Source organism: Piliocolobus tephrosceles, chromosome 21 (assembly GCF_002776525.5).
Source record: "Piliocolobus tephrosceles isolate RC106 chromosome 21, ASM277652v3, whole genome shotgun sequence".
Taxonomy (NCBI): Eukaryota; Metazoa; Chordata; class Mammalia; order Primates; family Cercopithecidae; genus Piliocolobus; species Piliocolobus tephrosceles.
Window position 1 is genome coordinate 5,100,304 of NC_045454.1, and position 20,321 is coordinate 5,120,624.

The following is a 20,321-nucleotide window of genomic DNA, read 5'->3' on the forward strand; positions in this document are numbered from 1 at the left end:
AGTCTCACTCTGTCGCCCAGGCTGGAGTGCAGTGGCCGGATCTCAGCTCACTGCAAGCTCCGCCTCCCGGGTTTACACCATTCTCCTGCCTCAGCCTCCCAAGTACCTGGGACTACAGGCGCCCGCCACCTCGCCCGGCTAGTTTTTTGTATTTTTTTTAGTAGAGACGGGGTTTCACCGTGTTAGCCAGGATGGTCTCGATCTCCTGACCTTGTGATCCGCCCGTCTCGGCCTCCCAAAGTGCTGGGATTACAGGCTTGAGCCACCGCACCCGGCCAGAGGTCAGCTTCTATTTGCAATCTCTATTCTACCAGAGGGCAGTGACTTGACTCATTCAGTTGTCGGTCACTCTCTTTCCTTTTCCTAGGATGGGGTAATATGTAGGCAAGTGTATGAATGAGGAGGAAATACTAAAGTGTTTTTCCTCCCCTCATAATCAGCTAATGAACACTAAACAAAGAATGCATCGCCTCTCATCACCAAAATGTGTGGGGTTGGGATTTCTCCCCACCAACACGCAGTTCTTCAACAGACACTACCTGACTGTCCTATAATTTAATTCAATTCGGACACTATCTACCCAGAGTTAGCATTAGACCCCACTAGTTGAGGGTTCCCACTTCAGATCCCAGCCCCAAGTTCCAGATTCTGAGCTTCAGACCCGTTGAGTATAAATTGGGGATTCTCCTCATCCCTCCCTGAGGTGCTATTAATTTGCCACAGCAGCTTTTAGAACTCAGGGAAACATTTTCCTTGGTTTACCCAGTTGTTTTTTGTTTGTTTGTTTTTGAGATGGCGTCTTGCTCTGTCACCCAGGCTGGAGTGCAATGGCACAATCTCGGTTCACTGCAACCTCCGCTTCCCAGGCTCAGCAATTCTCCTGCCTCAGCCTCCCAGGTAGCTGGGATTGCAGGCATCCGCCACCACGCCCGGGTAATTTTTGTATTTTTAGTAGAGAAGGGGGTTCACCATGTTGGCCAGGCTAGTCTTGAACTCCTGATCTCAGGTAACCCACCCACCTTGGCCTCCCAAAGTGCTGGGATTACAGGCATGAGCTACCGCGCCCGGCCTACCCAACTGTTATAAAGGATACTACAAATCATACAGATGAATGGTTTTAGCAGGTTAATTGAATCCAAGGAAGGGGTTCAGAGAATCACGGTATTTATCTGGTGAGAGCATATAGCACACTGAGATCTTTACCTGGAAGATCTGACAGCGTCAGAGTGGGGTGAAATTGTAGGACCCCTCCCGCCCCCGCCACTGGGAGTCCACTGCAGAACTGGTCATTGTGGGAAAAACTACACACATTTTGGTGACTGCAGGTGAAGTATTCTGGGTTGAGTGTGACAATAGTATGAACAGTTTGATTTTTTCCTGTCTCAAACAGTAAAGGGAAGAGCTTTCCAATAGGCCCACCCACCTGTCTTAAGACCTGCGATCTCAACTCAGTAGGTACTGGGAATGGTCTGTCCCTGCTCCGGGCTGCTGCTGGTTCTTCAGTTTTGCACCACAGTCCCAGGACGGTGGCACTCCCTCCTCCACTGCATCAACTTTTACTTCAAGGGAATTATTTTGATAAGCATATCCAGATTAGTGGTCTTGTCTATTCACACACACACACAGGCCTGTACCAACACACGTGACTAAATTTTGTACCTTTTTTAGAGATGGGGTTTTGCCATGTTGCCCAGGCTGGTCTCAAACTCCTGAGCTCAAGCATCAAGCACTCCACCCACCTGTGCCTCCCAAAATGCTGAGATTACAGGCAAGAGCCACTGCACCCAGCCTAAACATTCTTTGGAGGTGGGAAAAAAATTGTTTGAAGACCTCAGCCCTGCCTGACCTGCTCCCCTAGGACCTCTCTGACCTCATCTGCCTGCGTCCTCCTCGCTCCCTCTGCTCCAGCCACTCAGGCCCCTTTCCTTTTCTGGGGTCCCCAAGTTGCTCCTGCCTCAGGGTCTTCACATGGGTGGTCCCTGTGCCTAGGACTCTGGCCCCTCAGCTGCAGGTGCAAACACCCTTCCTAACCCAGGTCTTTGTTCTGATATCACTTCCTCAGTGGGGACTTCTGTGACCCTCTCCCTGACCCCCGCTTCAGCATTCCATCTCCACCCCCACCCTCACCTCTGGTCCATATTGCCGTTCTGCATGTTTCTCTGTGCTGCTTCACCTTCCACTGTCTGGATCCTGGTGACAACAAGGCCCCCAGGAAGAGTAGAGCCAGAAGGGGCTGTGCTGGGCTTGGCCCCTCTCAGTGGAGCTCAAGAACGCTGAGGCATTTTGCAAATACATCTCTTATGCCCCTTAGCAGAGATTTTCATTCAAGCAAGTTGCAGCCCAGCTTCAGTGACATTTAAGATTGGTTCTATTCTGTTATTCTGTATCTACCACTGAGCACCAGGGCACTGCTGATCGTTTCTGAAGGCTGAGATCAGCCTGTGATCCACAGAGTGGAGGGGGGCTGTGCTTTGCATGGGGTTTGGTCAGGGCTGGGTCTGTGCCCTGAACAGAAGCTCATTCCAGCCCAGCTCCCCACTGCTGCAGCCTGTGTGGGGGCCTCTCCAGGAGGGGAGCGGGTTCTAAAGAAAGAGGTCAGAAACTCACTTGTTTTTCCTGTAGGAGTTTCTTAGCCCTGCATCTTTTCTGGTGCAGTGGGCGGCAGAGGATCATCTTTCCACAGGGTAAGGTCTTCCCTGTGTATAAGGTTATGGCACAGGGAGGGGGTGTGTTGATTCTAACCAATAAACAGCATAGTTTTGACATTCAGGATTGAATTCTAAAGTCTCTTTCATGTTACCCAAGGTAGAACCCTGGAAGAAGAGGAAGAGGACAGCAGCAAAGGAGGCAGATGGCTCCTCCTCAGGTGAGATGATATTCTCGGTGGATTGTTCTGTCTCCTTCCTCTCAGCAACGCTGGGCCTTGGAGTTGGGAATCTTCTCTGAGTCTGAAGCGTCCTGCCTGACAGGTTTGCTGACACTCACCCGTGCCTTCCCTCAGTCCCTCTCATCTCGCTTAGATTCCATCTCTCATGACCCAGTGACATGAACTTGGGAAGAGGCGGCACTGGGCATGGGCCTGGGAAGGGCTCACACCAGACATGGATGGAGACGGGGTGAGGGTCCCGTGGTGTCAGTGCTGTTGGGCAGCAGGGATTGTTCAGGCCATATCTGAATATATTGCCAGCTCTGTGTAAATTCTGATAAGAGAAGCTGGTTATGAAGGCAGATGTTATTGTGTACAAGCACCCACGAAATGCTGTAAAATGAGACCACTGTGGGGAAAGCTTTGTAGCCTCATTTATATTGCATTTGATGCCGAACAAGTGAGTCACTGTGTTTCTGACTCCAAACTCCTTTTTTGTTTGTTTGCTTAGACAGTCTTGCTCTGTTGCCTAGGCTGGAGTGCAGTGATGCAATCTCAGCTCACTGCAACCTCTGCCTCCTGGGTTCAAGTGATTCTCCTGCCATGGCCCCCCGAGTAGCTGGGACTACAGGCGTGCATCACCATGCTTGGCTAGTTTTTTTTTTTTTTTTTTTAATACGGAGTCTGACTCTGTGGCCCAAGCTGGAGTGCAGTGGCGCGATCTCGGCTCACTGCAAGTTCCACCTCCCGGATTCACGCCATTCTCCTGCCTCAGCCTCCCGAGTAGCTGGGACTACAGGTTTTTTGTATTTTTAATAGAGATGGGGTTTCACCATGTTGCCCAGGCCGATCTCCAACTTGTGAGCTCAAGTGATGCACCCGCCTCGGCCTCCCAAAATTCTGGGATTACAGGCGTGAACCACCGCTCCCGGCCTTCATTACTTATATTCAACCAAGAGAGAAACTTATCCCTCAGCAGCGCCCTGAAAAGACAGAATATGGATGAATGTTTTCATACTTTTCCTCTCCCAGGAGAAATGGGAAATTGGTGTTTTTCTTGCAGTGACACTGCATCATGCCAGGATAAGGCCACTGTGAGCAGATGTCCTGTATTTTCCTACTGGACTTCTGTTAAGAGTTCCAGCCTTGGCCGGGCGCGGTGGCTCCAGCCTGTAATCCCAGCACTTTGGGAGGCCGAGACGGGTGGATCACGAGGTCAGGAGATCGAGACCATCCTGACTAACACGGTGAAACCCTGTCTCTACTAAAAAAATACAAAAAATTAGCTGGGCGAGGTGGCCGGCGCCTGTGGTCCCAGCTACTCGGGAGGCTGAGGCAGGAGAATGGCGTGAACCCGGGAGGCGGAGCTTGCAGTGAGCTGAGATCCAGCCACTGCACTGCAGCCTGGGCGACAGAGCAAGACTCCGTCTCAAAAAAAAAAAAAAAAAGAGTTCCAGCCTCTTAAATGATTACTGGATTTCTCACAAAGGCAATTGGTTCATATATTGTTACTAAATTTGTGTCTCCATGGTGGAGGTAGTGTTTGGGAGTTCCTATTCCTCTATTTTATTGACATCATCACTTTAGTACACTTTTATAATTTCTTTAAATAGGTGTGGAAAGGTATTTTAATAGGTAGCATTGTATAATTCCTAATGTACTCGTGAGATGCATTGTATGTTTAATGAGAGCTGCTAAAGAAAGAATGAAGATTGTTTTCACAGTGTTGTTATTAGTTCTTATACTTCAATGCATTCTTTTCCTAGGTTGTGAGTATGTCATCTGTTAGTTTTAACAGATGTAGCTCCTACTTTACCATTTTCTTGGTCTCAGCTCAGGCATGCTCTGAAGTGGGCTTTAGCTGGAGCCTTGGTGAGCCCCATTTTCTCCTTTTTTTTTTTTGATACAAGGTCCGGCCCCGTCGCCCAGTCTGGCGTGCAGTGGTGCAATCTCGGCTCATGGCAGCCTCCACCTCCTGGGCTCAAGCCAACCTCCCACCTCAGCCTCTCAAGTAGCTGGGACTACACGTGCATGCCACCACACCCAGCTAATTTTTATATTTTTTGTAAAGATGGGGGGTCTCGCTATTTTGCCCAGGATCGTCTTGAATTCCTGAACTCAAGCAATCCACCTGCCTTGGCCTCCCAAAGTGTTAGGATTACAGGCATGAGCCATCGCGCCCAGCCCATTTTCTCCATTTTAATTTAGAGCAAATGCATCCTGCATTTACTGCTTGATTATGATGTTTGGTGAAATTTTCTTGTTTAATATTAGCTTTTGGGTGTTTTTCAAATTTCCTTTTTGGACTGATTTTTAATTATCCAATAATTTCTTTGAGTAAGTATTGTTGCAATATATACTTCTTAAGTCTATTAAATTAATGTATGATATTTAAAAAGTCCTAATCTTATGTTATGATTTCATGAGTAAAATAAACTAAAACCTCCACTGGGCTTTTGTTAATGCCTAAATATCTAAATTTAACTGGAAAAAATGGTATCTGTATTTTTAATAATTTGTATTTAATACCAATTGGAGTACAAGTTCTTACATATTTTTGTTTTAGCATTTTTACAGCTTAACTTACAAAAATGTTTATAAACTAAATTAAGTACAATTCATGCATTTTAATTGTCCCAGACTTTCTGAAATGCACGAGCAAAAAAGATATCATCAAAAACAAATACATCATTGAGACACACATCTCCTTATTTCACTTAATTTAACTGGTATGCGTGATGTGTGCACATGAATATGTAGATGCATACGCCCACGGTTTTATAAAAGACGTACCATGATTTAAATAAATTGTATGTGTTTTATCGTTTGAAATCATATTTTAAATATTTTTATGGCCTTAAATTTGTTCTCCGCTGCCTTTTTTTTTTTTTTTTTTTTTTGAGATGGAGTTTCACTCTTTCGCCTAGGCTGGAGTGAAGGAGCACAATCTTGGCTCACTGCAACTTCCCCCTCCTAGGTTCGAGCAATTCTTCTGTCTCAGCGTCCTAAGTACCTGGGATTACAGGTGTCTGCCACCACACCTGGCTAATTTTTTTATTTTTAGTAGAGATGGGGTTTTCCATGTTGGCCAGGCTGGTCTCAAACTCCTGACCTCAGGTGATCCATCTGACTCGGCCTCCCAAAGTGCTGGGATTACAAGTGTGAGCCACCGTGCCCGGCCTGTTCTCCACTATCTATTAATGAACTAATAGGATAGTAACATATGGGCACAAATGCGTTTGTGTATATAATGACCTGTGGTGAAGTTCCATATTGTTAGCCTTGAACTTGTTGCAGTTTTTCTCAGTTAGGTGACCTCGTGTCAATTTACTTTTGGTGCTGTTTAGGCAAAACAACTCAAACACCATGTTTCCCTGTGCTCCCACACCAACACCACAATCCACACAGAAGACTTCTGTGGCCACATGCATGGGATTTCTCCCCACCAACAAACAGCGAGCAACCAACTGGCTGTCCTCCAGTTCAGTTCTAACACTGTCTGCGTGAAGATAGTGTCAGATCTCACAGATTGATGGCTCAGTTCCCAGGTGCACGTCCAGGCCTCTGAAACTTCTGACCGACCAACCTCAAGTTGAGGTTCCCATGAACCCTTCTTTAATTTGCTGGAGCAACTCTTAGAGGTCAGAGAAACACTCAGTTTTACAGGTTGATTATAAATACCATTACAGAAGATACCAGTGAAGAGATGCATAAGGTGAGGTATGGGGAAAGCGGTGCAGAGCTTCCCTGCCCTCCCTGGGTACGCCGTCCTCCAGGAACCTCCACGTGTCAGCCATTTGGAAGCTCCCTGAACCCACTGCACTCCAGCCTGGGTGACAAAGCAAAACTCCATCTCCAAAAAAACAACAACAAAAAGAAATTTACATATTTCTACAAAACCCATAGCCACTTTTATCTTTATTTTCTCTTGATTCTACCCAAATTTCCAGTGACAAAGTCCCGAATTCAGTGCTAAAATTAGGCTTTGACATGTGCTTTCTTCTATAAGTGTGACATTGTAATAAAAGAAGTGGTTTGTTGTCCTTGATAATCTCATTTGGCTCCTGTGTAGTTCTTTGAGATAATTCCCTTGCCAGCTGGTTGTTTTACAAATGTGTGCAAACTATATTATACTACTTTATGCAAACTATATCATACTGCTTTATGCAAACTATATCATACTACTTTATGCAAACTATATTATACTACTTTATGCAAACTGTATCATACTACTTTATGCAAGCTATATTATACTACTTTATGCAAAGAGACAGATACTACTTTTTACTATATCTTTCTAGGACTTTTTATTCTGTTTTCAGTTTAAATTTGCTTACCCCTGAGATTTTAAAGTCTCTTTCTTCATAAAACACTATTTGAACTGGAATATATTAACACATTCTGTGGCCAGTTTTGCTCGACATCATTTTACCCTTCATTCTCCAACATTCTCTCATTTCTTGTACTTCTTTATTTATTTGCATTTGTTTATTTTTCCTTTTATTATTATTTTTACTTTTTTGTAGAAACAAAGTCTTGCAATGTTGCCCAGGCTGGTCTCAAACTCCTGGGTTCAAACAATCTGCCTGCCTTGGCCTCCCAAAGTGCTGGGACTACAGGCATGAACCACCATGCCCGGCTAACTTCTTTAGTTTTTAAACCTCATTTTCAGAGTAGTTGAGAGGATTTCGGCCACAGTGTAGCATCTTAAAGACTGGGAAAATTCTTTCCTAACCAGTTTAATGGCCAAGAAACTATTCAGACCAATCTACGTGTCAGTCATTCACAGTAGAATGGTAAACCAAAGAGCTGCGGGCAGCTGCTGATACATGTTGCACAAAAGGATGTTGGGCATCTCTTAGACATTGGTACACGATGTTACATCAATGAATTCTTCCAAAAGGACCTCCGTTTCAGGACCTTGGACAGATACATGGACTCCTTTGTGCTGATCGCAAGACACTGAGATTCTAAAATGAAAACTCTGAAGGCGCTTGACTATGTAGCCTTCCTTAATGCTTTAGCATTCCAAACCGCCTACTTACTCTCTTTGGAAGATTATTCAGGGCTTTGTGAGCTGCTCTTTCAGGTAGCTTGCCTGTTCCTTAACTGATTGATTAGGTTTAATTTTAATTCCTAGACACCTGGGTACAGGTACTCACTCTGTCATTTTTAGCTCTTTGACCTGAGACGAGTTTCTCAGCGTGTCTGTGACACAGCTGTCCCCACAGTAAAATGGGAGCAGATCTTTCTCTCATGGGCTACAGTGTTGTACGTGTTCGTATACATAAAGGATTTCAAATGCTACCTCGCATACGGACCTTGTTCTGAAATCCCTATCATTGCTATTGCTCTCATCATAGTTTTATTTATTTATTTATTTATTTATTTATTTATTTATTTATTTATTTTGAGACGGAGTCTCGCTCTGCCGCCCGGGCTGGAGTGCAGTGGCCGGATCTCAGCTCACTGCAAGCTCCGACTCCTGGGTTTATGCCATTCTCCTGCCTCAGCCTCCGGAGTAGCTGGGACTACAGGCGCCCGCCACCTTGCCCAGCTAGTTTTTTGTATTTTTTAGTAGAGACGGGGTTTCACCGTGTTAGCCAGGATGGTCTCGATCTCCTGACCTCGTGATCCGCCCGTCTCGGCCTCCCAAAGTGCTGGGATTACAGGCTGGAGCCACCGCGCCCGGCCTCTCATCATAGTTTTAAGACTCTGACTTGTTTTTTCTTCAAAGCCACTGTGGATATTGTCATCCTTGAAGACACCACTCATTCCCTAGGTCATCTAGATGCTGAATATTACTTGATGTATCAGACATAATATCTATCTAACACTGGTAGAGATGAACTTGTGCTGGGCTTTTTTGTTTTGTTTTGCTTGTCCCCCTGTTGCCCGGGCTGGAGTGCAGTGGCACAATCTTGGCTCACTGCCACCTCTGCCTCCCAGGTTCAAGCAATTTCCAGCTAATTTTTGTATTTTTCGTAGAGACAGGGTTTCACCATGTTGGCCAGGTTGGTCCCGAACTCTTGACCTCAAGTGATTCCCCCACCTTGGCCTCCCAAAGTGCTAGGATTACAGGCATGAGTGAGCCACTGCGCCCAGCCGATTTTGTATCTGTATATTTATTTATTGTCCACAAAACAGAAATCCTCACTAATTTAGAGGATATCATAACCTCTTAGGGAAAAGAATAATAAAACAGGATTAAGCAGACGTAACTTGCTCAAGTAAACCTTAGTGTGTGAGAATACAGGGAAAAACTGATTCAGTTTTTTTTCTTCTTTTTTTGAGATAGAGTCTCGCTCTTTGCTGCCCAGGCTGGGGTGCAATGGCATGATCTTGGCTCACCACAACCTCCACCTCCCAGGTTCAAATGATCCTCCTGCTTCAGCTCCTGAGTAATTGGGATTACAGGTGCCCACCACCATGCCTGGCTATTTTTGTATTTTTAGTAGACACGAGGTTTTGCCACATCGGCCAGGCTGGTCTCGAACTCCTGACCTCAGGTGATCCGCCTGCCTCGGCCTCTCGAAGTGCTGGGATTACAGGCGTGAGTCACCGCACCCAGCCGGATACAGTTTCTTCTACTACTTGCAACACAGAACGCTTCCGTTCTCCCAGATGTGTTGGGTTTTCCATCACATCAATCAAGCAGTTCTGCAGTGGACGTGACCTGGGTGTCCTCCCATTCAGTTCAATTCTGACGCTGTTTGGATATAGCATCACATCCCACAGGTATAGGGCTCAGTCCCACAAGGGTGCAGCCACCTCAATGCCATTCGCAAACACAGGTTGTGGCTTGGGTTTCTCGCTAACCAGCTTAAGTTGTAAATTCTCATGACCTCTTCATTGGGATCAATTAATGGGTTACAGTGGCTCACAGAACTCAGGGAAACACTTGATTCATATTGATTCATTTATTGCTCAGGATATAACAAAGAATGCAGATGGAAGCGATCTATTGGGTGAGATAGGGAGGAGCTCTGAGCTTCCATGCCCTCTGTGGGTGCACCACTCAAGGAGCCTCCATGTTATCATCTGTCCCAAATGCTCCTCAGAACCTTAATTTTTTGCATTTTTATGGAAGCTTCATTACATAGGCAAGACTGTTTACATTATTGGCCATAGATGTTCAACTGAACCTTCAGCCCTTCTTCCCTTTTGCAGTGTTGGAGATTAAGCATGGAAGTCCCAACCCTGTAATCTTTTATTTATTTATTTATTTTTATTTTTATTTATTTATTTTGAGACAGAGTCTCATTCTGTCACCCAGGCTGGAGTGTAGTGGCGTGATCTCAGCTCACTGCAACATCTGCCTCCCAGGTTGAAGTGATTCTCCTGCCTCAGCCTCCTGAGTAGCTGGGATCACAGGTGCGCACCACCATGCCCAGCTAATTTTTGTATTTTTAGTAGAGACAGGGTTTCACCGTGTTGGCCAGGCTGGTCTCGAACTCCTGACCTCAAGTGATCCACTGGCCTCGGCCTCCCAAAGTGCTGGGATTATAGGCATGAGCCATGGCGCCCGGCCTAACCCTGTAATGTTGTCTTTGTCTTTCCAGTGTCCAGCCCCACACCCTGAAGCTATCTAGCGGCCTTCAGCCACCAGTTAGTCTCACTGACGTACAAAAAGATACTTATCACCTCACAGATTTCAAGTGAGCTCTTTTCAGGAAAAGGGGATGAAGATCAAATCTGTATGTACCGTGATCACAGCCTGGATGTGTCAGTCTGCTTACTTGAATTGAACCTATTCTTACAGCTCTCTCCTCTTCTCGTTTTATGTGAAGATTCAAATTTGCCTTATAGTCACTTGGTGAAATGTGTTTTTCATTTTAGGGACAGTTGACATTCAAGGATGTGGCCATAGAATTCTCTCAGGAGGAGTGGAAATGCCTGGACCCTGCTCAGAAGACTTTGTACAGGGACGTCATGTTGGAGAATTACAGGAACCTGGTCTCCCTGGGTGAGGATGACTTTCTTTTAGAAGTCAGGGTCTGTTCTCATGTATGTTTTCATTTTCCCTTGTGAGTCTCTTGAGAGCCCCTGCATTCCTCGATGAGGACTGATGTGCTGTTGACTCAGAAATGAAAAGCCTGATCATGCAGAATCTGGACTTTAATCTTGCCGTTTCTTGAGATGGTCTGCCCACTTTGTGGAGAGTTTTAGAGCTTTGTATGCATAATACCTCGTACCAGACTTTTAAAATGTTTGATTTTCTGTTTTCTACTTCTGTGCTTTTGATTTAGTGGTTCATGGAAGAAAGCCAGATATCTGTGTAGTGTGATGTTTCCTAATTACTCAGGAGGCATCCAGTGGATCAACTGTTGAAATGTTTTTCCAAATCCATCTGCAGTTTCCTCTCTTCTCATGTTAACCTAAGGGTACAATTCTGGAAAAGCCACAGCACATTATATTTCTTTTTCTTTTTTTTCTCTCTTTTATTTTGTTTTGAAATGGAGTTTCACTCTTCTCACCCAGGCTAGAGTGCAATAGCACGATCTCAGATCACTGCAACTGCAACCTCCACCTCCTGAGTTCAAGTGATTCTCCTGCCTCAGCCTCCTGAGTAGCTGGGATTATAGGCTTTAGCCACCACGCCCAGCTAATTTTTGTATTTTTAGTAGAGACAAGGTTTCACCATGTTGGCCAGGCTGGTCTCGAACTCCTGACCTCAGGTGATCTGCACATCTCAGCCTCCCAGAGTGCTGGGATTACAGGCATGAGCTACCATGCCTGGCCTTCTTTCTTTTCGTAAGCAGGAATCTCTCCTTTTGATCTGAGTATTATCTCCTTGTTGGAACAAGGGAAGGGGCCCTGGAATGTGGACAGCCAAGAGAAAATAGCAAGTGGGAGTGGATCAGAGGTGTGATTACAGGTCAGAGTTCAGATGCGCAGAGAGAAAGCGTCTCATTATACAGTGTTTGAGAAACACCCTGCAAATGGGAGAATTTTTTGGGAATATAAAAGTTTATATCCTGTGATCACTGATAAGAATTTTTTTCCCTACCACTTAATACTCTGTTCTTTAGATGTGTAAAAGTTTATCCTTCCAGTCTGCAGTGGTGCTACAGCCCAAACAGCAACACATGCAAAGTCTTGATCATGACCTACAGTCGTCTGTTACTTGGTTTCTATGAACTCTTGGTTCCTTTCAAAAGGGTTGCTTTCCTCCTTAGTCTCTCCTTCTGTGCTTCATTCAATCAAAAATCTTTATTTTTCTGTCCACAGAGATCAGACGTGAGGTCTCCATAGTTATGACAAGTGCCCCTATCCATATTTTATCCCATTTCATGAGCTTGGAAGATAGAAAACGTTGGCTGCTCCTCCTTTGCACCTGGGGCCCCAGAAACTTCATGGAGCTATCTTAAGCTTTCCTTGCCTGTTGAGGTTGCAGCTACTTCTTCTATTCCACTTTGCCACAGTTTGTGGATGTGGGTGACAAGGGGAGTGGGTTGGATCTTCTGAGATGGTTAGCCAAATTGTTAAGTACAGTGGACAGAAACTTTCTCTTTTTGATCCCAGTCCTATATGGGGTGTATATCCTATTTTTTCACACTTGAGCATGGGATTCATTGAACAAAAAGAACAAACTTGGAGGCATCACACTACCTTATTTCAAACTATATTACGAAGATATAGTAATTAAAACAGGATAGTACTTCCTTAAAAATAGACACGTCAACCAGTGGAACAGAATAGAAAGAGTAAAAAGAAAGCCGGATGTGGTGGCTCACCCCTGTAATTCCAGCACTTTGGGAGGCTGAGGTGAGTGGATCACGAGGTCAGGAGTTCGTGACCAGCATGTCCAATATGGTGAAACCCTGTCTCTACTAAAAATACAAAAATTAGCCAGGCGTGGTGGTCAGCTACTCGGGTGGCTGAGGCAGAAGAATCACTTGAACCAGAAGGCAGAGGTTGCAGTCAGCTGAGATTGCGCCACTGCACTCCAGCCTGGGCGACAGAGTGAGACTCTATATCAAAAAAAAAAAAAAGAAGAAGAAGAAGAAGAAAAAAAAATGATGAATATATGGCCAGTTGGCTTTTGACAGAGGTGCCAAAAACACACAATGAAAAAAGGACAGTTTTTTCAATAAGTGTTTCTAGAAAAACTCAATATCCACACACAGGAGAATGAAATGGATGTTAATCTCACATCAGATACCAAAATTGATTCAAAATGTATTAAGTACTTAAACGTAAGACCTGATAATGTAAAACTACTAGAAGCAATCGTAGGGGAAAACCTACATGACGTGATCCAGGCAATGATTTTTTGGCCTTGACGCTAGAAGCTTATGCAACAAAAGCAAACAGATAAATGGGGTAGCATCTACTGAAAATCACCACAAAGGGAACAATTAACATAATGAAGAGACAACCTACAGATTGTGAGAAAGCATTTGCAATTTGTATATTTGACACCAATTTAATGTCCAAAATGTATGAGAAATCAAAACTACTCAATAGCATGAAAACAAACCAATTAAAAAATGGCCAAAGGATCTCAATATACATTTTTTTTCCTTTTTTTTTTTATTTTGAGACAGAGTCTTGCTCTGTCACCCAGGCTGGAGTGCAGTGGCGCAATCTCAGCTTACTGCAATCTCTGCTTCCCAGGTTCAAGCTATTCTCCTGCTTCACCCTCCCAAGTAGCTGGGACTACAGGTGCGCGCCACCACACCTGGCTAATTTTTGCATTTTTGGTCACCATGTTGGCCAGGCTCGTCTCAAATCCCTGGTCTCAGGTGATCTGCCCAACTTGGCCTCGCAAAGTGCTGAGATTACAGGCGTGAGCCTCAATATACAGTTCTTGAAGGAAGACAGAAAAATAGCCAACAACATCACTACTTGCAGAGATGCAAATTTAAAGCAGAATAAAATATCATAGCTGTCAGAATGGCTACTGTCAGAAGGATAAAAGATATGTGTTAGCAAAGATATGGAGACTGGGGGTTCTCATACACTATTGATTTAATGTAAATTAGTCTAGGCATTATGAAAAATTATATGGAAATTTCTCAAAAAAATAAAAATAAAAGTACTATATTATCCAGCAATCCCACTTCTGGGTATACAGTTGGCCCTTGAACAGCACAGGTTTGAATTCCATGGGTCATCTTATACATGGGTTTTATTCCAGTAAATATACTGGAAATTTTTAAAGACATTTGCAACAATTTGATAAAGCAGACAAATTGCATAACCTAAAAATATCATATAAATTAAGAAAAAATTAGATATGTCATGAATGCATAAAGTACTATTCTATTATTTACCACCATAAAAAAATACACAAATCTGGCTCTTGAGCTGCTTGCTAGAGCCTGCTCCCACTCTGTGGAGTGTACTTTCATTTCAATAAATCTGTGCTGTTCTTTCGTTGCAAAAAAACAAAAAACAAAAACAAACAAAACAAAAACACACAAATCTGGCTGGGTGAGGTGGCTCACGCCTGTAATCCCAGCAGTTTGGGAGGCCAAGGTGGGTGGATCACCTGAGGTCAGGATTTCAAGACCAGCAGCCAACATGATGAAACCCTGTCTCTACTAAACATACAAAAAGTAGCTGGGCGTGGTGGCACATGCCTGTAAATCCAGCTAGTTGGGAGGCTGAGGCCGGAGAATCACTTGAACCTGGGAAGCAGAAGTTGCAGTGAGCCAAGATTGCACCACTGCATTCTAGCCTGGGCATCAGAATGAGACTGTATTTCAAAAAAAAAAACACAAATCTATGATAAAAAATTAAAACTTATCAAAACTTATACACACACTTACTGCATGTGACACCATTTGCAATCAAGAATAATATAAACAGGCTGGGTGCAGTGGCTCATGCCTGTTATCTCAGCACTTTGGGAGGCCAGGGCGGGTGGATCACGAGGTCAGGAGCTCAAGACCAGCCTGGCCAAGATGGTGAAACGCTGTCTCTACTAAAAATACAAAAATCAGCTGGGCGTGGTGGCAGGCACCTGTAATCCCAGCTACTCAGGAGGCTGAGGCAGATAATTGTTTCAACCCGGGAGGTGGAGGTTGCAGTGAGCTGAAATCGCGCCACTGCACTCCAGCCTGGGTGACACAGCGAGACTATATTCCAGTTCTTATGTCCTGTGCTGGTTCTAAAGTAGAACCCCTCTTTTCCTTCTTTCTTTTTTTTTTTTCCAATTCAGGAAGTTTTTTCTGACATTTTAAAATTGAATTCCTCCTCATTTTTTCAGTGCTTTTTTTTTTCCAATTCAAAATTACTACTTCTTTAATTATTCATTACATATGTTTGCTGTGAGTTATTTACCATTACAGTATATCATGTTGTGCTTTAGCATTTACTTGTGCATAACAAATATGCTCTAAATAGGCACAATATAAGAATTCTTTCTCTTGAATTCTGAGACAGCCATATAAAACATATTGCCAATTGGTAGCCTTGGGTCATGGTTGGAAAATACTCCTTTCAGGGCTAATATGGGTTTGTACAATATGAGGGTTTTGTTCACAGATTGTTTAAAACTAGGATCCCCTACTATTTGAATTACATGTTACCACCTTTTCTTTGATAAGGAATCCTATTCCTTTTGTGTTCTGGAAAATTATGGTTCTGAAGAATCATAAGTCTGTTCAATATAACTATTACTTTTGGTGTAACGTTAGGTTTTTCAATGGGAAATAATTATTTACGCACTATAATTAATTGGAAACCTATGGTTCTTTATATCTTACAGATATCTCTTGTAAATGTGTAAACAAGGATTTGCCACCAAAGGGGAAGAACAATATGGGAGAAGCATTCCACATGGTGAAGTTGGAGAGACTTGAAAGCCGTGATGAAGTCCTGTCCTTCCAGGAAGTTCAGAAAAATACATATTACTTTGAGTGTCAGTGGAAAGATGATGAAGGAAATTACAAAAGAGTACTTATGTTGCAAAAAGAAAATCTCCCTGGTAGAAGAGATCAACATGATAGAAGGGCTACAGGAAACAAGCTTATTGAAAATCAGCTTGGAGTAAGTTTTCAGTCACATCTGCCTGAACTGCAGCAATTTCAAGGTGAAGGGAAAATTTATGAATACAATCAAGTTGAGAAGTCTCTTAATAATTGGGGAAAACATTATAAATGTGATGAATGTGGCAAGGTCTTCAATCAAAACTCACGGCTAACAAGTCATAAGAGAATTCATACTGGAGAGAAGCCTTACCAGTGTAATGAGTGTGGCAAAGCCTTTACTGTTCGTTCAAACCTAACTATCCATCAGGTAATCCATACTGGAGAAAAACCTTACAAATGTCATGAATGTGGAAAGGTCTTCAGTCAACCTTCAAACCTTGCAGGTCATCGGAGAATTCATACTGGAGAGAAACCTTACAAGTGTAATGAATGTGGCAAAGCCTTTAGAGCACATTCAAAACTAACTACACATCAGGTTATCCATACTGGAGAAAAACCTTACAAATGTAAGGAATGTGGCAAGTGCTTCACTCAAAATTCACACCTTGCAAGTCATCAAAGAATTCATACTGGGGAGAAACCTTACAAGTGTAATGAGTGTGGCAAAGCCTTTAGTGTTCGCTCAAGCCTAACTACCCATCAGACAATCCACACTGGAGAAAAACCTTACAAATGCAATGAGTGTGGCAAGGTCTTCAGGCACAATTCATACCTTGCAAAGCATCGGCGAATTCATACTGGCGAGAAACCTTACAAGTGTAATAAGTGTGGGAAAGCCTTCAGTATGCATTCAAACTTAACTAAGCATCAGATCATCCATACCGGAGAAAAACCTTTCAAATGTAATGAATGCGTCAAGGTTTTCACTCAGTATTCACACTTAGCAAATCATCAAAGAATTCATACTGGAGAGAAACCTTACAGGTGTGATGAGTGCGGCAAAGCCTTTAGTGTGCGATCAAGCCTAACTACCCATCAGGCAATTCATACCGGAGAAAAGCCTTACAAATGTAATGACTGTGGTAAGGTCTTCACACAAAATTCACACCTTGCAAGTCATCGGGGAATTCATTCTGGAGAGAAACCTTACAAGTGTGATGAATGTGGTAAAGCCTTCAGTCAAACATCACAACTTGCAAGGCACTGGAGAGTTCATACTGGAGAAAAACCTTACAAATGTAATGAGTGTGGCAAAGTCTTTAGTGTTCATTCAAGCCTAACTATCCATCAGACAATACATACTGGACAAAAACCGTACAAATGTAATGATTGCAGCAAGGTCTTCAGGCACAGTTCATACCTTGCAGTTCATCAGAGAATTCACACTGGTGAGAAACCTTACAAGTGTAATGAGTGTGGCAAAGCATTTAGTGTACATTCAAACCTAGCTACCCATCAGGTCATCCACACTGGAGAAAAACCTTACAAATGTAATGAATGTGGCAAGGTCTTCACTCAAAATTCACATCTTGCAAATCATAGAAGAATTCACACTGGAGAAAAACCTTACAGGTGTAATGAATGTGGGAAAGCCTTTAGTGTTCGCTCAACCCTAACTACCCATATGGCAATCCATACTGGAGAGAAACCTTACAAATGTAACGAATGTGGCAAGGTCTTCACTCAAAATTCAAACCTTGCAAAACATCGAAGAATTCATAGTGGATAGAAACCTTACAAAGGACGCCAGGTGTGGTGGCTCATGCCTGTAATCCCAGCACTTTGAGAAGCCGAGGAGGGCAGATCACCTAAGGTCGCGAGTTCAAGACCAGGCTGGCCAACATGGTGAAATGCTGTCTTTACTGAAAACACAAAAATTAGCTGGGCATGGTGGTGCATGCCTGTAATCCCAGCTACTCGGGAGGATGAGGCAGGAGAATCGCTTGAACCTGGGAGGCGGAGGTTGCAGTGAGCGAGATCATGCCATTGCACTCTAGCTTGGGCAACAAGAGTGAAACTCCATCACACACACACACACACACAGAAAAAGTAACCTTACAAAGGAGTGTGGCAAGTTCTTCAGCCACAAATTACTTCTTTCACAACATCGAGAATTCATTCTTGAGACAATTCTTACAAATGCAGTGACTGTGGCAAACTTCTGATGAGTTTAAGCATTAACAGACATCAGAATTCATAACAGAGAAATCCTGTGAATATACTATGTATGACAGAAGCTTTTTTTTTTGAGACGGAGTCTCACTCTGTCGCCCAGGCTGGAGTGCAGTGGCCGGATCTCAGCTCACTGCAAGCTCCGCCTCCTGGGTTTACGCCATTCTCCTGCCTCAGCCTCTTGAGTAGCTGGGACTACAGGCGCCCGCCACCTTGCCTGGCTAGTTTTTTTTTTTTTTTGGTATTTTTAGTAGAGACGGGGTTTCACCGTGTTAGCCAGGATGGTCTCGATCTCCTGACCTCGTGATCCGCCCGTCTTGGCCTCCCAAAGTGCTGGGATTACAGGCTTGAGCTACCGCGCCCGGCTAGTTTTTGTATTTTTAGTAGAGACAGGGTTTCACCATGTTGGCCAGGCTGGTCTCGAACTCCTGACCTCAAGTGATCCACCCGCCTTGGCCTCCCAAAGCTCTGGGATTATGGGTGTGAGCCACCACGCCCAGCCCAGAAACTAATTGTAGTTTGCACTTGAATTAGTCTATCCACACTCTGCCTTGGGATACTTATGTGGTATAATGAAAATCCCATAGAAAGGATATTTCAGACTGTCACGCCCTGAAGTCTGCATTGCTCTTGATGCGTATGCACTGTATTATTATATTTTTGCATGTCTCTTTCTTGCATGCCAAATAACACCTATGGCATTTATCTTGACGTACATGAAGTGAAAATACAAGTATAGTAAAAATATGACATTAGGAAACAAAAAGTGTGGGGAATATGGATAAAAATAACAACATCTCTTTTTTACCCTTGGAATGATCAGTGGCAATTGGGGAAATTAATATATACTTATTTTCTTTTAAGAATGAACATAATACATTCAGATTTTTTTTTTTTTCCTGGCAGATAAACTACAAAGTTTGAATGTTCACCCTCATAACATTTTGAAAATTTGAACTTGTGACCTCTCTACTGGAACTGTATTGAATTTCACCTCAAGTTTGGTTGAGAAGTGTTATGAGACTGTTTATTACATAATATGGGTTTCTGGGGACAGCTGGGTAGACTTCCAAAGCTGGTCCAAAAATGGCTTGAGAGCCCAGATAAGCAACTTGCTTGGTGTGTTATGGTTGATAAGGTGTGGGGCTGGGTTAGAGGAAGCTTTGTGTGGTTTGAACGTCCATCTAGTGACAAAGGAGGAAGCACTCAAGCATGATCAGTTTGACCAAATGGGCAGAACAGGAAGAGGAAGTGCAGAGCTGTAAAAGTGTTAGTAGTACAACATCACAAAATGGATGACTGACTCTAGTACACTGAATTACTGTGGAAACTCCTGAATTCTTGGTTTGGGAAGACCCCAGTTTTCTTTTTTGTTTGTTTTGTTTTGTTTTTTGAGACGGAGGCTTGCTGTGTCACCCAGGCTGAAATGCAGTGGCGTGATCTCGGCTCACTACAACCTCCATCTCCCAGGTTCAAGTGATTCTCCTGCCTCAGCCTCCCAAGTAGTTGGGGCTACAGGTGTGTGCCACCACACCTGGTTAATTTTTGTATTTTTAGTAGAGACAGGGTTTCACCATGCTGGCCAGGCTGGTCTTGAACGCCTGACTTCAAGTGATCCACCCGCCTTTGCCTCCCAAAGTGCTGGGATTACAGGCGTGAGCCACCACACCCTGCCCTAGTTTTCTTCATAGTAATATTCTACATTTATTTTTCTGCTGTACCCATAGGACTCATTAAAAATAACACAACTGTTGAAAATGTTTTTGAAATCCTGTTTAGTTAAAATGCCCAAGATATTTTTATACTAAGTGAAAAATTGTGGAAAAGTTTATTACATAATAAATATGATTAGGCAGTTTTACTGGAAGGGCATTTCTCCAAAGGCTATGGAAATGTTCTTTTCAATTTATGGTATTGAACAATATATTTAATGGTTTATGTTCAATTATAGTAAAATTACCTTTTATTTTTTAATATTATTTTCCCTTTTATTTTTTTTCTTTCATACATTGTAACCCAGATGAAAGGTTTAATATTTTGTTGTCTGTGTTACTAAGGTGAAAACTATAGACTGTATATAAATAAGGGTGTTGTTTGGAGATAAAATTGTGTGACATGAAAATGTACATAAGACAATAGCAGGTATAAACTAGGTTTTCTATAAACATGAAAAAAGGGTGTCCCTGTGAGTCTTTAGTTCTACCGGGATAATACGTTAGAAATACTGGAAAATTATTCTTTAGGTGAAAATAAACCCAATTGTCATGTGGTGACTATTTTCCACACTCTGTTATCCACATCTAATAGAACATTAAGAAACAAAAAACAAAAAATAGACCCAATATAGATTATAATTTCAAAATAAAAAGTACTGTGTCTAGTTACCTTCAGAACGCCCATAA

The 20,321-nt window shown here is 43.2% G+C and overlaps 1 protein-coding gene across 8 annotated transcripts in view; it reads left to right on the forward strand.

Annotated features, from left to right (window-relative positions):
- The window catches only part of LOC111528907 (zinc finger protein 665), a 262,870-nt gene that overhangs the window by 2,123 nt on the left and 240,426 nt on the right, over nucleotides 1-20,321 (forward strand). The window contains exons 2-6 of one of the 8 annotated variants that reach the window (XM_023195771.1): nucleotides 2,623-2,684; nucleotides 2,806-2,866; nucleotides 10,706-10,832; nucleotides 15,585-17,135; nucleotides 18,826-19,391. In XM_023195771.1, the coding sequence (XP_023051539.1) occupies nucleotides 2,852-2,866; nucleotides 10,706-10,832; nucleotides 15,585-17,135; nucleotides 18,826-18,875 (1,743 nt within the window). In that variant the 5' untranslated portion in view covers nucleotides 2,623-2,684; nucleotides 2,806-2,851 and the 3' untranslated portion in view covers nucleotides 18,876-19,391. Of the gene's footprint in view, nucleotides 1-969; nucleotides 1,452-2,622; nucleotides 2,685-2,805; nucleotides 2,867-6,213; nucleotides 6,731-10,705; nucleotides 10,833-15,584; nucleotides 17,566-18,825; nucleotides 19,392-20,321 lie in introns of those variants that run through there. The other 7 variants (XM_023195769.3, XM_023195772.1, XR_003307053.2 and 4 more) reach the window with 7 other exon arrangements.